Source organism: Chinchilla lanigera, unplaced genomic scaffold (assembly GCF_000276665.1).
Source record: "Chinchilla lanigera isolate Chin_1 unplaced genomic scaffold, ChiLan1.0 scaffold00057, whole genome shotgun sequence".
NCBI classification, from domain to species: domain Eukaryota; kingdom Metazoa; phylum Chordata; class Mammalia; order Rodentia; family Chinchillidae; genus Chinchilla; species Chinchilla lanigera.
The window spans coordinates 793,713-809,069 of NW_004955458.1; the positions used below are offsets into that span (position 1 = coordinate 793,713).

General features: G+C 56.7%; 3 protein-coding genes across 7 annotated transcripts in view; 1 reads left to right on the forward strand and 2 right to left on the reverse strand.

The window, feature by feature from the left end:
• Positions 1-40: 40 nt before the first annotated feature.
• On the forward strand, positions 41-5,043 carry Tarbp2 (TAR (HIV-1) RNA binding protein 2). 4 transcript variants are annotated; one of them, XM_005397182.2, is made up of 9 exons: positions 41-235; positions 779-948; positions 1,656-1,758; positions 2,275-2,370; positions 3,052-3,151; positions 3,327-3,444; positions 3,757-3,884; positions 4,288-4,489; positions 4,627-5,043. In XM_005397182.2, the coding sequence occupies exons 1-9, from the start codon at positions 183-185 to the stop codon at positions 4,782-4,784; spliced, it is 1,128 nt and encodes a 375-aa protein (XP_005397239.1). In that variant the 5' UTR covers positions 41-182; the 3' UTR covers positions 4,785-5,043. The 4 variants fall into 4 exon arrangements, with proteins under 4 accessions (XP_005397239.1, XP_005397240.1, XP_005397237.1 ...); XM_005397183.2 differs by having other exon boundaries at positions 47-235; positions 3,079-3,151; XM_005397180.2 differs by lacking the exon at positions 41-235 and adding an exon at positions 368-481.
• Positions 5,044-5,359: 316 nt separating this feature from the next.
• Positions 5,360-6,033, reverse strand: Npff (neuropeptide FF-amide peptide precursor). Its single transcript, XM_013520793.1, has 3 exons — positions 5,932-6,033; positions 5,586-5,818; positions 5,360-5,462 (listed from the first exon to the last, which is right to left on the reverse strand). The coding sequence occupies exons 1-3, from the start codon at positions 6,031-6,033 to the stop codon at positions 5,360-5,362; spliced, it is 438 nt and encodes a 145-aa protein (XP_013376247.1).
• A 3,992-nt stretch (positions 6,034-10,025) lies between these two features.
• Positions 10,026-15,357, reverse strand: part of Atf7 (activating transcription factor 7) — a 95,110-nt gene continuing 89,778 nt past the window's right edge. For both annotated transcript variants that reach the window (XM_005397189.2, XM_005397190.2), the window contains exon 12: positions 10,026-15,185. In XM_005397189.2, coding sequence (XP_005397246.1) covers positions 14,968-15,185 — 218 coding nt within the window. In that variant the 3' untranslated portion in view covers positions 10,026-14,967. The remainder of the gene's footprint in view (positions 15,186-15,357) is intronic.

Genomic DNA, 15,357 nt, shown 5'->3' on the forward strand with positions numbered 1-15,357 from the left:
AGCTCCCCTCCTGATGGAGACTCATGAAGCTGGGTGGGCGGGGAACTCCATATCCCAGCATGCCCCGCGGCAGGCCCTACCGGCCGCGACTCCGGGCTTGGCCCCGGCCCTAGCTCGTCGGCGGTGTACTGGGGCGCGTGGAGGCTGTAGTCACGGTGGCGCCCGCGGGGACGGAGGAGGGAATGAGTGAAGAGGAGCAGGGCTCTGGCACTACCACGGGCTGCGGGCTGCCCAGGTGAGCCGCTTCGTTCCGATCCCTGCGGGGCGAAAAATGTAGGGCGGTGCGGAGGGTTAGCGGCGCGGCCCCAGCATGCACCTGGCCTGAGGGCTGTTCCCGGCAAGCACTGGGGTAGTGGGCAGTGGTTCCCGGCATGCATTGGGGCAGTGGCCACCGCCTCCAGCTCCAAATAGTTTGGGGTTGGCCCGGTTCCCAGACTGCACTGGAGCCTTGGGCTTTATGCCCCCACTTTCAGTGCATTGGGTGGGTACTAGGCTCCTGTCCTGCACCAAATCAGGGGGCATGCCCTCCCAAACAGCACTGGGGCCTGGATCCCTCGCCTGAACCGAGACAGAAACAGTACATTTCCCATCTGCTTTGGGGCAGTGGACCCTGCCTTTCCAGCTGCATCCCCACTTGGAGCCCAGCCAGTGGGTGCTGTACTGCCCGAGGCCCCCTAGACCAATGTCCCCCATAGTGTGCCAAGGTCTGGTGTGGCAGTGCTTGGCCAGGTGGGTGCAGAGGGGGAGGTGTGATGTGGGTCTGTGCCCCTCCCCCCAGTATAGAGCAAATGCTGGCCGCCAACCCGGGCAAGACCCCGATCAGCCTTCTGCAGGAGTATGGGACCAGAATAGGGAAGACGCCCGTGTACGACCTTCTCAAAGCCGAGGGCCAAGCCCACCAGCCTAATTTCACCTTCCGGGTCACCGTTGGCGACACCAGCTGCACTGGTGAGGAAGGCTTGGGCAGCCTGGCCGGGGTGTGCATTCATGGGCCCATGGCTTTGTATCTTAGAGTGTCTCTATTCACAGTTCTCTAAAGCCAGTGAGGGAAGGAGAGATGTGAGGGGAAAGGCCTCTGGCGGGCCTGGGAGAACAGGGCTGTGAGGAGGGTAGGACTTCGGACAGTGCCAGGAGTGAGCAGGACTGCCCAGGGATTTGGCAGATTCTCCCTGTCCCAGAGGAACGGTGAAGGAGACACCGAATTCTCAGTGGACACTTGGAGAATCGAGTGCTTGCTGTGGCGGGCTCCGTGTCCCATGTGGAACAGGAAGGTACTGAGTATCGGAGATGGAGGTGCTGGTGCCTAGTAAGTGGCAGGGCCGGTCTTGGACTGCAGAGTCTATCCTCTGTTTTCCCAGCTTTCTGTTTATTGAGGGAAAAGAAAGTACTCTGAGGAGGAAAATAAGCGCAGAAAGAAACTCCCCCTGAAGGGTTTGAACTCAGAAGTGCTACTTCTTGTGGCCTAATTCTGGGAGCTGATGGACAGGAGCCTTTCCTTGCTGCAGTCGGTGGAACCTAGTGGAGTTTTGGGCGGGGGGAGGTCGGTCAGAGGGGGCTTGGTTGACTTCCTCTGGCAGCGAGCAGAGAGGCTGTGGGATGCTCGTTTCTCTTCTGTCCTTCCAGTGACATCCAGTGTTGCCCAACCCCTCTCCCAGGTCAGGGCCCCAGCAAGAAGGCAGCCAAGCACAAAGCAGCTGAGGTGGCCCTCAAACACCTCAAAGGGGGGAGCATGCTGGAGCCGACTCTGGAGGACAGCAGGTGAGGGAGGAACAGCCAAGGCCCCTAGAAGCCCTTCCAGGAACGCAGGCCCTGCACCATCTCCTTGGACCCTAGGCCTGGCCTTGGAGACATTTGGCCACCCTGGCCTGGCTCCTTCTGAGAGTTTTCCCTGGAGTGGAAACAAGTGTTTCCAGGGCTGCTTCTGCTGTGAGGAATGCTCAGGGGCATCGCCAGCCCCTTTGAGGGGTTGTGGGTGTAGTTGGGCCACGGGTTAGGGAGGGAGGGTGGAGGCTGAAGCGGACAGGAGTTGCTCCCCAGCAGACCTCCTGTTTCTAGCAAGGTGTCCTTCCCTCTTCCACGGTCAGGGTGGAGTTGGTTCCCGTGGTTTCCCTTTGCAGAGATCCCCTTTCCTCAGTCTTTGGGCCAGAGTGGGTAGCGAAGGATCCGGGGAGGAAGCTGCTGTTGAGTATCCCGAGTGCGGCTCAGCTAAGGGATGGCCCCATTCTTTTCCCCTGCCTGTGGGTGTGAGGCCAAGGCCCCCTTCCCCTCGGGAAGTTCTTTTTCTCCCCCAGACTCTTCACTGCCTGAGGACGCTCCAGTTTTTACCACTGTGGCAGTTGCTGCTCCTGTTCCATCCGCTGTCCTAACAAGGTATCTGTGTCCCCTGACTGTTCTGAGGGGAACGCAGGGGGTCCTGGCTCCTGCCTCCATCTCTTAGACCCAGCTGGTTAGGCGTGAGGAACGTTAGGCCCGAGCGTACACAGAGAATGGCACAGTGGGGACCAGTGCGTGAAGAACGTATGGCAGTTGGCAGGCTTTGGGGGCAGGAGGTAATTTGTGATTCACAAGTAGCTATATAGATGCTGTCTGGCCATTTCAAGGTCTTTCAGCCCCTCCCCCCTTTGGGATTTGCCACATAACGGTCCTGTTTGAGACCCATCAGGTGCTTCTGGGGACTGGTTATAAGCACCTCTACCACTGTCCAGGGAAAATGACACCAACTATTCCAGAATCACAGTGTGCCTGGGAGCTGGGCTTGGTGGCACATGCTTGTAATTCCAGCACTCAGGAGGCTGAGGCAGGAGGAGGGTGAGCTTGAAACATCATGGGCAAAGTAGTGAGACCTTGTCTCGAACGAAAGAAAAAAGAAAAGAAATGCAGCTGGGACCTAGAGGGACCTCACTCGAGAGGGGAGCAGAAGAAGCAGGCTAGAGCAGGAGGGAACAAGGCTGGATATTTGGACAGACGGCTCCCGCTTGGTGGGGATGGGGAAGTAAGCAGTGGTTAGCGTTGGGGCTCATGGGTAGCCCCAGAAGGAACCGTTCTCCACAGCTTCAGCCTGGGCCGTGTTTCCTTCAGGAGCCCCCCCATGGAGATGCAGCCCCCCGTCTCCCCTCAGCAGTCTGAGTGCAACCCCGTCGGTGCTCTGCAGGTATGCGCCCTCATTGCCTGTGTGTTTGCGGGTGGGGTGGGACCTCGTGCCCAGGCCCTGTCTGTGCCGTCTGTCCTTCCTCTCACCTGGAGTCGGAGCCTCCTGGGTAGGTGCCGGCAGGACACGACGTGTCTTTTCTCACTCAGCCTTGTGCTCCCCGTGTCTCCTTCCCAAGGAGCTGGTGGTGCAGAAGGGCTGGCGGCTGCCAGAATACACAGTGACCCAGGAGTCCGGGCCGGCCCACCGCAAGGAGTTCACCATGACCTGCCGCGTGGAGCGTTTCATTGAGATTGGTAACTAGGCAGAAAGGGCTTCTGGCATGGCGTCTCTCCCCACAGCACCCCAGCCTGGGCACACGGTGGTCCTTAGCCTTGCTCTGCCGCGCCGCCCCTCTCCCTGCTTGGGCGTCCCGGGCTCAGGATCTTCTCCTGGCCTCCTCCCGCAGTCTCTCCCCTGCTCTCCTGGCCGCCCAGATTCTCAAGTGCACGGCCAGGCTTGCACCCCCTGTCCGGTCAACAGCACCTAGGGGAACCCTCAAGTGAGACCTGGCGGGAAGAGCTGGCCTGCTGGAGGGCAGAGTCCAGCGTTCCTGTCCCCACGTGCAGGCAGCGGCACTTCCAAGAAGCTGGCGAAGCGTAACGCGGCGGCTAAGATGCTGCTCCGAGTGCACACGGTGCCCCTGGACGCGCGGGACGGCGCCGAGGCGGAGCCTGACGACGATCACTTCTCCATCGTGCGTGGCTCGTGTGTGTGTGTGTGTGTGTTTGGGGGGCACTAGGGATTGGGTTGTGACTCAGGAAGGACCCTGTCTAGGTCCTGGAGCTGCGTCTGTGTCAGTTTCCTGCCAGACCTCGGCTCTGGGGGTCCTTGAGTCCCGACAGCCCCACCTGTGTGCCTGCCGAGGGGTGCCGTGGGGCGCTGGGCCGGGCAGGAGCCCAGGGCTCTGTTACCGGGAGGAGAGGGTGTGCCCGGCCGTCGGGTGAGGGTCCGAAGGTGGCGGGGGGCTGCGCAGGCAGGCTGGGGAGGCCGGCTGGGAGGCACCCTTCGGGCTTTTCCCTCCCTAGACGTTGACTGTCATTGAATGCCTTGGTCCCGCGGCCCCTGGCGCCATCTTTCTCGCTGTTCCGTCTTGTCAGGGTGTGGGCTCCCGCCTGGACGGACTTCGGAGCCGGGGCCCAGGCTGCACGTGGGACTCTCTGCGAAATTCCGAGGGAGAGAAGATCCTGTACCTTCGCAGTTGCTCTCCAGGCTCCCTGGGTGCTCTGGGCTCTGGCTGCTGCAGCGTCCTCAGCGAGCTCTCGGAGGAGCAGGCCTTCCACGTCAGCTACCTGGACATCGGTACGGCCCGGGGGCTGGGGCTGGGGGCACCGCACCGCAGCAGTGTAAGGGGGTCGCCAGGGGCTGGCTGGACGCAGCCTTGCCTGGTGCTGGCCCCCCCTCCCGTCACTGCCTCGCTTTTCTCGTTCGCTGTGCAGAGGAGCTGAGCGTGAGTGGCCTCTGCCAGTGCCTCGTGGAACTGTCCACCCAGCCCGCCACTGTGTGTCACGGCTCTGCGACCACCAGGGAGGAAGCCCGGGGCGAAGCTGCTCGCCGTGCCCTGCAGTACCTCAAGATCATGGCGGGCAGCAGGTAGAGCCCCAGCTGGACTCACGGACGTGCGCCCTCCGCTCCCTGCTCTTCCTGCCTTGGCCCGAGCACCTGCCCGCTCCGGTGCCCTGCGGAGCTGCCGTCTCCGGCTCTGACACGGACTGCCTGCCTTGAGGCTGAGCAGGGCACTGGGCCAGGAGCCAGGGCCACAGCCTGGGGTCCACCCTCCTCCTGCGGTGGGGGAGCAGGCGGGACGTCGGGCTCCCCTGGAGTCCGGAATAAACGTGCACTCCTCGGGTTCGTAAGCCCTGTTCTCTGTGTGACCCTGAGGCGGGCGGGCGGCAAGGGCAGCATGCCCGCCCTCCCTCCTGGGCTCGCCGCCTCTTGGTCCTCCGCGCGCTCTGCTGCAGGCGGCGACTGGGGAGCCCTGTCAGCGTGTGGCTGGGCCCGATATGGCGGAGGTGGAGACCGCCGGCCCTCGCTTGTGCCCTGGGGCTCTCCTCCCTGCCCTTTGAAGTCTCAGACACAAGGATTCAGAAGCAGACAGCTTTATTGGGGTTGGGGGCGGCATGGCATTTTGGGGTGTGGGGCTTGCATACAACACGTCAGGGGCTGATGGTGTTACTTCTTCCCAAAGCGCAGAGGGGCAGCCAGGCTCCAGAACTCTCCAGCCCGGGGACTCAGCCGCTCGCTGTTCCGGGACCCCCAAGTATTTCTGCCAAACCTGAGGGGAGATGCGTCCCCCATACGGCTCCCTGCCATCCCCCCTCTCGAGCCCGCTCTCCATGTCCCTTTCTGTCGCCTGCCCTTCCCAGCCCTGCCCCGCACGCGTCCCTTTCAGACTCACCTCTGGGGCTGGAACAGGAAGGCAGGGCTCCGGCCAGTTCTGTTCATGGCCCGGAGCAGGGAGCGCAGGAGGGACCCAGCGGTCTGGGCGCGCTGCGGTGGGTGCAGTCCGACGTCTTCCTCCTGCGGCAGGGGCAGCGGGGAGGGAATATGGCAGATGCTGAGGGCGCTGCAGTCACACGGGCGAGGGAGTGACCTCCAAGGGTAGGTTCTGGAGGTCAATGCGCCGTCTCCCTCCGATGTGCAAACTGGTGAAGACCTCCGCAGCCAGGGCACACCTGAACCTAGACGCAAGTCCCATGTGGGGTAGGAGAAAATGGAGACGCGGGGACGGGGCGCTTGCTCACCACAAAGGCCTGCTCTCCGTGCTGGCCCCCAGGTCCTTTGGCATGGGCCCAGGCCATGGACAGCAGCAGCACCAGCAACACCGCCGCCCGCCTGGAATCCATGCTGCCATTCTCCCCGCAGCCACGCCAGCCTCTTATATCTGCTGTCCCCTTGTCCCCCACCTCCAGCAGCAGCCTGAGGGGGATCTGCACCGGCAGTGGAAATGCACGGCTCCATTAAGAGCCGCCTGAGCTCCCCTCCCATGGCTCTCTTGGGACTTGCTGCTCTCAGGCTCCCGCCCCCAGCCCCTAAGCCTGGAGTTACAGACTTTATTAGATGCATAAATCCTGTCTGCAGAGCTGAAGAAGCATCATTAATTGCAGATGCTTTGTCAGAGCCAGGCCCTGGCGGGGCCTTAGCAGAACCCCTCAATCCCTCAACAGGTTGGAGAGCTTCAATTGATCACCTGTCTTTCCTAACTTGTAGACTAAAGCACAGAGAAACTGCTGTCAGGAGGGCTGGGTGTTAGGGCAAGGCTCTGGATTGCAGGGAGAGGGAAGGGCCAAGTGACCCGGCTGGGACTCTCCCTCGCCTGGGCTGGAAGCCACACGGCCTGTTCTGTCTCTGTTCACCGCCTCTCAGGTTAAACATGGAATCACTACTGTGGATGGGATGGTGAGGTACAGGACACTGAGAGGTTCTGAAGCTCACAGAGTGTGGACAGACCCCGCTGCCACTAAAAACACTTCTTGGGGAAATGCGTACGTACATACATACATACAGACACTTCTTGGGAGCTGGGCTCTGTAGCTGAAGCTCTGCTGCCACCCTGTGGCAACTGCTGCTCACTGCCAGGTCCAATCATTTCCTTTTTTTAGATAGGGCTTTGAAGGAGGAGTCCAAGGTAGGACCGGAAGGCGGGAGTCCTGAGGCCCTGACTCTAAGGGCAGTGCGAGGACACCTTAGGACTGCGCTGTCATTTTGTCCCATCTCCCTGTCCGCACAGCTTTTGCCTGGCTGTGGATCTGACATACTGGGGAAGATGACAAGAATCCTGTCTTAGGGAAATCTGAATCACTCCTCAGCAAACAACCTTTCAGAGCAACCTGGTGGGGATACAGCTCAGCGGCACAGCACCTGGCTGGCAAGCGTGAGGCCTGAGTTCGATGCACAGTATCCAAAAAAAAAAAAACAAAACAACAACAGAAACCAAACCAAAGTGACCTGGTGTGGTTTTCCGCTGTGCCACGCTCCTTCCCCTGCATCCAGGGTGTGGCACACCAGCCTACACCGAGGAGGAGGAGCCGGAGAGGGCTCTGACTTGGCCTTCAGGCAAGCTGTTCACTCTTTTGTTTGTTTGGTTTTTTTTTTTTGTCTTTTTGAGACAGGGTCTCACTATGCAGTTCAGGCTGGCCTTGAGCTCACTTTGTAGCCCAGGCTGGCCTCGAACTCACAACGATCCTCCTGCCTCAGCCTCCCGAGTGCTGGGATTACAGGCGTGAGCCACCACGCCCAGCCACTCTTAAACTCTCGATTCCTCCTCACCTAGAACATGGGACTTCAAGGCATTGCAATGCCTTCTGTAACCCCTCAGCATGGGATCTGGCAGAGAGCAGGTTCCCTCACGCCCCCGGCAAACTCACCGTCACCTGAGACTGTCCTTGGGTCGTTTTTTCCTCATGGCTTCGGTCTCCCTGTGGCTTCCGCCAGGGATCTCTTTTCTCCAGTAGACCTCTCAGGGTGTTTCATGTGTGAAAGCCCTTCAGGGTTGCTCTTCCACTCCAGCCTTTGTTGAGGGGAAGTGCCCCTTCTCTTTTCTTTTCTTTTTTTTTCCGGTACGGGAAATCGAACTCACGACCTTGCACTTGCCAGGCCGGCACTGTGCCGCTGTGCCACTGTGCCTCTGAGCTAAATCCCCAGCTCCCCACCACCACCTCTTTTCTTTTTCTTTCTTTTTTTTTTTTGGTTTTGGTTTTGCTCCGGTACTGGGAACCAAACTCACGACCAAAGCGCCAGGCAGGCGCTTTGCCGCTGAGCTAAATCCCCAGCCCCATCCACCTCTTTTCTTAAAGCAAAACATCTTGGCACTTACTCTTGAACTTTGTGGGTTATAGCAGGTTTTTGATTTGTTTCATCTTTACTAGGATTAAACGTGGGATGTTTCACATTCTGGGCAAGTGCTCTATCACTGAGCTGTGTCCTAGTCATTCATTTATTTGGGTGGTACTGAGAGTTGAACCTAGGGACTTGGCACTGAGCTATATCCCCAACCCTTTTCATTTTGAGACCTGGTCTGAGTCACAAAGTTGCTCAGCCTGGGCTCGAACTTGTGATCCTCTTATCTCAGCCTTCCAGAGGACTGGGTTTACAGGAATTCACTACCATGTCTGGCTTGTAGTTCATTTTCTTTTTGGAGTGTGTGTGTGTGTGTGTGTGTGTGTGTGTGTGTGTGTGTGTGTGTGTAGGGGGGTGGTTGAGACAGGGTTTCCCTATGTAATAGTTCAGGCAGGGTTTGAACTATGTAGCCCAGACTGGCCTTGAACTTGTGATGATTCTCCTGCCTCAGCTTCCCAAGTGCTGGGATTATAGGTGTGCTCCACCATGCCTGGCTTCTGTAGTTCATTTCTTTCTTTTTTTTTTCTCTTCTTGAGACAGGGTTTTGCTACGCAGTTCAGGCTAGCCTTGCACTCACTTTGTAGCCCAGGCTGGTCTCAAACTCCCAACGATCCTCCTGCCTCAGCCTCCTGAGTGCTGGGATTACAGGCGTGTGCCACCACACCTGGCTTGTAGTTCATTTCTTCAAAGAGAGTATCAAGTTCAGGGGTAGCTGGTTCTGCATTATGTCTGTTTGTGTCTGACACCAGTCCGGAGGGGTGGGTTATGAGGATGGCTGGGATATTTCAAACTCTGGCTCTGAGAGTGACAGAACTGCTTTTACCTTGCCCTTTACTGTGTAAAGGGTTCACCATCAATAAAATGGAGCAACTTCTGTTTTCAGGAGGCTGCTGTGACCGGCAGATGACTGAGTGTTCAGGGCTCCCTCTCACGCAGAGCAGTCATTTGGTACCCTGCTGCTCGCTGCCTCGTGTCCCTGAGCACGCGTCCCGAGGGGTCTGCACGGAGGCTGCACACAGCCAGGCCTAGCTGGCTGCTGGTGCCGAGGACGGAAGTTGGGCTGGGTTACCCTAACTAACCCTAAACCTGCTGTGGCTTTGGCATCTGAGCAGCTTCCCTTCTCACCCTTCCCTGGACTCCTTGTGCTCCTGACCACAACAAGGTGGAGGCCACTGCCATTCACACAACCACAGGAAGACCTGGTGTGGTTTATGTCTGCTGTCTACCGAACGCGTGCCGCAGCTCCTTACATCACTTGTCTCCTTGTGAAACCACGGGGGCACCTGCTGTTTGTCAAGTTCTTCGGCCTGGCCCTAGTCATCCTTTTGATGGTAATTAGGAAGGAACATCCAGAGGGGAGGAATTGCTAGTGACTCCCCCAGGCCTCATCCTACCCCGTCTCTATGCTCATTCTCTTGGGAACACTAACTGCCTGTCAACACTGCCCTTCTCTTCCAAAACCACCTCGTCCCTGCAGAAAGCTTTGATTCCTAGCTGTTCTGGAAACTTCCCAGGGGCAGCCTTTTCTTTCCCAGTTGTTTTTTCGTTTTTGTTTTTGTTTTTCTTCCGGTACCAGGAATCGAACTCATGACCTTGCACTTGCCAGACAGGCGCTGTGCCGCTGAACTAAATCTCCAGCCCCTTTCTTTCCCAGTTGTTGGGAGGGTGTGGGGACCAAACACTGGAAGATGAGAGGCGTTTGCCTTCAGATCTCCCTCCCAGCGCACCCTGCGTTCTCCACTGTGTGTCCCCAACACCGCGGGCCTTGGGCCCCCAGGCAGCTCACAGGTCAGAGCCGTCTGTGCCTGCTGTCACGCTGTGGAACTCATGTAAGTCATCCACCTTCTGCAGGCGGTGTGTTCTCTCCTGAAGAGCAGGGACAAGAACCCCACAGCTGCCCCGAGCAGGGGGGCGGGAGCTCGCAGATGTGAGCCCAGTGAGTCCCGGGACAGCGGCAGTGGCGCTGGGGGTCAGAGGAGTGAAGCATCAGACAGACCAGTGGTTCTCTTGATAGTTTAATGTTATATTTGCAGCATAAATAAGGCACAGTATATGTCAGGGCTGGGAAGGGAGGGAGGGGGAAGGCACGGCCGGGGTAACTGCTAAGCGGCAAAGGGAAGGAGGGGAGGGGGGCCGGGCAGGGAGGAGAGCGCAGCCCCTGCCTCAGCCCCGCCCGGGAGTGTGAGAGCCTGCTCACAGGGGCCATGCTGACTGGCGGCGGCAAGGGGGATGTTGGGCTTGTAACAAAAGAGCCTGTGGCACCATATCCTCCCACCCGGCAGGATCACCACCGGAGCCTGGGGAGACCCAGGGCACGGGGAGTTCCTTGAGATGGAGAGGGGCTGCCACATGTCAAAAATATATAGATGAACAGAAATATAATCAGAGATACACACTGCTTTCTTCTTCACAGACACTATATGAGGGCGCAGCAGCCTCCACTATTGGAGCTAGAGGCTGATGTGTGTGTGTGTGTGTGTGTGTGTGTGTGTGTGTGTGTGTGTGTGTGTGTGTGTGTAATGGGGTAGCCAAAGCTCCGGCTGGTCCTTAATGTAACCAAGACACGAGCGACCAGTCTGCAAGGGAGTACGGAGAACTGTCCAGACCGACACAGGGACAAGTCTAGAGAGAAGACCAGCAGGAAGACAAACCTAGAATTTGAGACAAGTGACGCGGTGGTGGCCGTTGTAATGGTGCGGAGGGAGGAATGGGGAGAAATGGAAAATGTGTTAGTGCTGAGGCAGAGGACGGTATTTGAAGAACCCTCAGTGCCTAAGAAGATCCCAGGTTGTCCCCAAGGCAATGGCTCACAAACATTAGTGAGTGTTAGAAGCACTTGCAGTGCTTGTTCAAACCCAGCCCCAGCGCTGGAGACTCGGGAGGCCTGGGGTGGCTGAGAACGTGCATTCCCGACAAGCCGCAGGCCGGGCTGCTCTGCTGGTGCTCCTGGACCACTTTCTGAGAACCACTGCCCTGTGGTAAAGTCAGTGACCGCAGTGCCCATGGCCACGTACAGCTACAACATCTGTCACCAGCAGCTGGGGTAAGATCTCTCTTGTGCTGTTGCTCCACCCCATTAAAAAACTAAAATAAGCCTTAGGAGCTACAATGCATACTTGCATCTACAAAGGGCATAAGCAGCCTTAACGTGCCTCCTCCTCCCAATCTTTTTTCCCCCTTGAGGTAGGATTTTACCCCAAAAAAGAAAATTCAAATGGTGCAGAGGGTGGGTGCGCCAGCCAGCAGTCACCTATGCTCAGGCCTGCTGGGGTGGTGGGGATTTACGTCCGTGCACATCCGTCTGTGCAGATACAGACGGTTCAGTTCCGGGCCTGGAGAGGGGGAAGGGTTAAGGAGGCAGCAGTGGGGCGCTGGGATCCTCGCCTGTGCTGTTCCTCCACACCTCCCACCTGGGTCAAACATAAGTCTAAAGAAAGCAGAAAGAGCGTATCAACCAAAGGGATACATGGTATAGCTAGGAGGACTGAAATCCACAGACTGGCTGTGAAAAAGAAAGAACTAACGTATTTCCTCCCTGTGTATACCCTGGGTAGTATTAATGGGACATGACGGGGGTGGGAAGGGATTAAGCAGGGGCGACGTTTTGGTGGTGCGCACTGTCTCGTGGGTAGCACCTGTAAGGAGCGTCTTGGTGTGCAGCAAGGGAGCCTGCGAGGTTGGAGGAAGGATTTTTGGTGTCTGGCGGCTCACAGGTAGTGACAGTGCTGTGGGGAAGGCCCTCGAGGAGATGAAGAGGCCAGTCAGGCGGGGCTGAGCACTCCCGCAGGGACAGGGAAGCGAGCAGCAAGGAGAGGTTCCGTTGGCCCAGCTCCTCCCTAACAAGCCCCTGTAGTACATGGGCTAGTGCTCAGGGCCCAGGAGAGGAACAGAGGCAGAAGGAAGTGGATGCGGGGTGTCCAACCAAGAAGAAAGCATGAGTGAAGGAGCTGTTTAGTCTTTCTCTCCGCCCTAGTTGTGTGAGAGGCTCTCGGCCTTTTCAACTCTCCGCAAGCTTTCTCTTAAGGGAGTGGGGCCGTGTAGTGTGGGCCAGAAGACCCGCCTCTCATCCCTTGTCTCTGGCCTGGAGCGAGACGGGACCTGGTCTTGTGTTCCCTCGGCAGAGTCCCAAGATATCCACACTGGGCTCCTTTCTGAAAGGGTCCTCCCTTCCACCCCAGGCTTGGAAGCCCAAGGGCCTTGAGAAGGACTCAAAGACACCCCGTGCAGTATCGGGTTCTGGCCCAGGTAAGCCTGGAAGGCAAAGGTCAGGGCCGAGTGACCACGTGGCTGGCAGCAGTTACAGGGTAAGTGATGGGCTCCTTAACCCGACTTGAGGCTTCAGAGTGAGCGACAGCGCTGCCTTTTCACTGAGACCCAGGGCCGCCTAAGAGCCCCCGGGCTTCTGTCCTGCACCGCCTTTGTTTCAGTGCTGCGTCACTGTATGGTTCTAGCAGTGGCCTTCACTTAAGTCCAGTATTAACCTCTCGCTGATGACAATGACATTGAAAACTCCAGAGAATTACATACAGGGGCTAAGAAACTAAAAAAAAAAAATCCTCCTACAAAGACGGGCTGTCCAGCGCCGGGAGAGGATGGAGGGGGTGTATGCGGCGACAAACTGATTCTAACTTTAAAAACACCTGACTGAAGGGGAAGAATAGTCAAAGGTCTAAGGAAGAAGGCTCCTTAGGAGCCATAAACTGAGTCACGCTGTAGGGCAAGGCCGCTAGTGGGAAATCAGGACAGTAAGAAGTGAAACGAGACTCGGAAGCGGGGGCGGGGAGCCCCGGGAGCAGCCGTCTGAAGAAGCCCTGAGCACAAGTTACGGCTGCGACTGTTTCAAGGCCAGCAAGGTCCCTGGAGGGGGGAGCTGCGCCCTGACCATCTGCTGCGACATTCGCTCGTCGTACCACCTCGGGGCTGGTCCTGCGGGCTCCCTGGCAGTAGGGGACAAGAAAACCATGTTTTCACTCCTTTGTCTTTCACTCCACCCAGTGTGGCTTGTTCAGCACCAGCTCTGAAGAGCAGGAGGGGACATTTAAAACCAAGGCGGCAGAATGCACCATCTGACTGGCTCGCCAGTGTGTCACTCTGAGGAGAAGGGGATCTCGTGGCTTAGAACGTTTTCTCATTCCCCCATGACAGTCGATTTTGGAAGACAAGATAAGAAAGGAAGCTGGCAGCTACTCTGTATGTATCTTTGAGATGGAGGCAGGAGAGATGGAGCAAAGGACATTCTTGGCTTTGGCAGATGGCAGCAGGTGGCCCTGGGACAATTGGAAGGGCTTCCGACTAAGGAGTTATTAAAGCTGACCTATCTATCCACAGGCCTGTGGCTTTGGATTGCGTCCTCTTGCCCTGGTAAAAACTGCATAGTTCACAGCCAAGGGAAGATGAGAAGTCCTAATGGCGAAGGAAGAGGAACAGCGGAATGAATTTCTCCCTCTGCAACCCAACTCTAAAGTAAGAATGGCTAAGCTGGCCTACAGCTGCCCAGATGGGCCAGCCGTGGGCTTCCCAGCTGAGATGGGTACTGCACCTATGCTGTCCCTTGCTGAGCTCCACACTCAAGCCACGCAGCACCTTGGCCATCACACTTCAGCCTTGGAGCTTCTATTAGGGAGAAGAACGTATTGCATTTTGGGGGAAGAGAACAGAAATGAGCTGAAGGAACTGTGCAGGGCCAGAAGACCTAACAGGCAGACTAGGAAAGTGGTGAGGGAGACAGTAGTCTAGAAGTGCGGGCACTGGTGAATACAGGATATAGCTCAGAAAAGACACACATGAGGCTGAGAGATAGAGGAAGATCAAGAGAATGCCAGGCTTCCCCGTAAGACAGGCTCCGGGAAGCCTGATGAGCTAGTTACAGCAGACAGAGAGAGAGGCAGTACTGTGGACAGGCAGTGGAGAGAGAGGCAGGAGCGTAAAGACAACCAGAGGTGACAATGTACCTAACTTTGGCCAGTAAACTCGTGTGAAACAGAAGAATCAGTTAATCCAGTCATCCGGTGGAACAAGCCTGAAGTGCTATTGTTCCTGTCCGCCCTGATGATTATGAGTCAAGGAGGCTGCGAAGAGTCACTAGTCAGACCCCTGCCTAGTTCTCTTTGCACTGCCAAGTGATGCTTAACAATAAGGCCACAAGATGAGGTTGCCCGGGCTTAGTGGAGATGCGGGAAAGTCAAGTCACCACTAGAGCAGGGAAAGGCAAAGAGACAAAATGAGGTACCCAAACAGTTCTGGAAATAGATGAAAAGGGACTAGAACTCTTGGAGTTTTGCTTGTTTCTTTTTGCTTTGCCTTTTTTTTTTTTTTTTTGGTAGCCAGTAGGGAGAAGGAATAAAGCTTATGGGAGACCTGGAAAATACTGCTACTGCATACATCAGAAGGAAACTTACATTCTCCATAGGTGAATGTTTTAACTAGAATTTGGAAAGGGAAGAAAGGGATAAGTTAGTAGCTACTGGGAGACAAAGTCCTGAGTCCATGGGGGAGCTAGGGATGGGACAGCCTTCCTCTGTTGAGCAGGAACTGGCATGCTGGTAAGAAACAAGAAGGTCACAGCTACAGCTTAGTGAGAAGAAACCGAGAAACCCCAAACCTAGAAGTGCCAGGGTTAGTGTTAAAAGAGACAGATACACATGCATGGGGCACGGGTGATTGCTCAGACAATCCGGGTAGGCCTGTGGCTGTGAGTACATCAGAAACCCCAGCCTGGGGGGTGATCTATGTGGCTCTGGAGCTGGGATGCCCCCAGTACAAGTATCAAGTGTACATGACGGCGTGGCTAAGAGAAAAGCCCCGTATCTATCCATACTCACAACACACAATTTTGCCCCCCGTGTTGCCATGTCCAAGGCAGATGGGAGGGGACAGGATGACATCTCTCTTGGCTCTTGGGCGGGCGAGCTCTGGCTGGGACCTCTCCACCAGGGGAGGCATCATCTGCCCGCAGACTGGGACTGTGGGGTCATGATCACATGTGGCTGCATGGGCATGCTCAGTTCTGTCCTTTGGCTGGCCATCTGAGTGAGGACCGAGGTGGCAACAGCTTCAGCTGCAGATCGAACGCTGAGGCCATTGCTAGGTGCTGTTGCTGAGCTGTGCTGAATCACAGGAGCTGGAGAACCCGTCGGCTCTGAGCTTTCCTTGGGGCTCTCTGCCAGGAAGGAGAGCAAAGAGCAACAAAGCATGTGGTCAGAAAACAGAATAGGGACATAGGCAGGATTAACTTTTGCTACAGTTCCAAAGGATTTCCAAGGAAAATGGAATCTCTTCTTTTGGAGAAAACTCCCTAGAATTCAAGGTGGTCTTTTTTTTTTTTTTTTTTT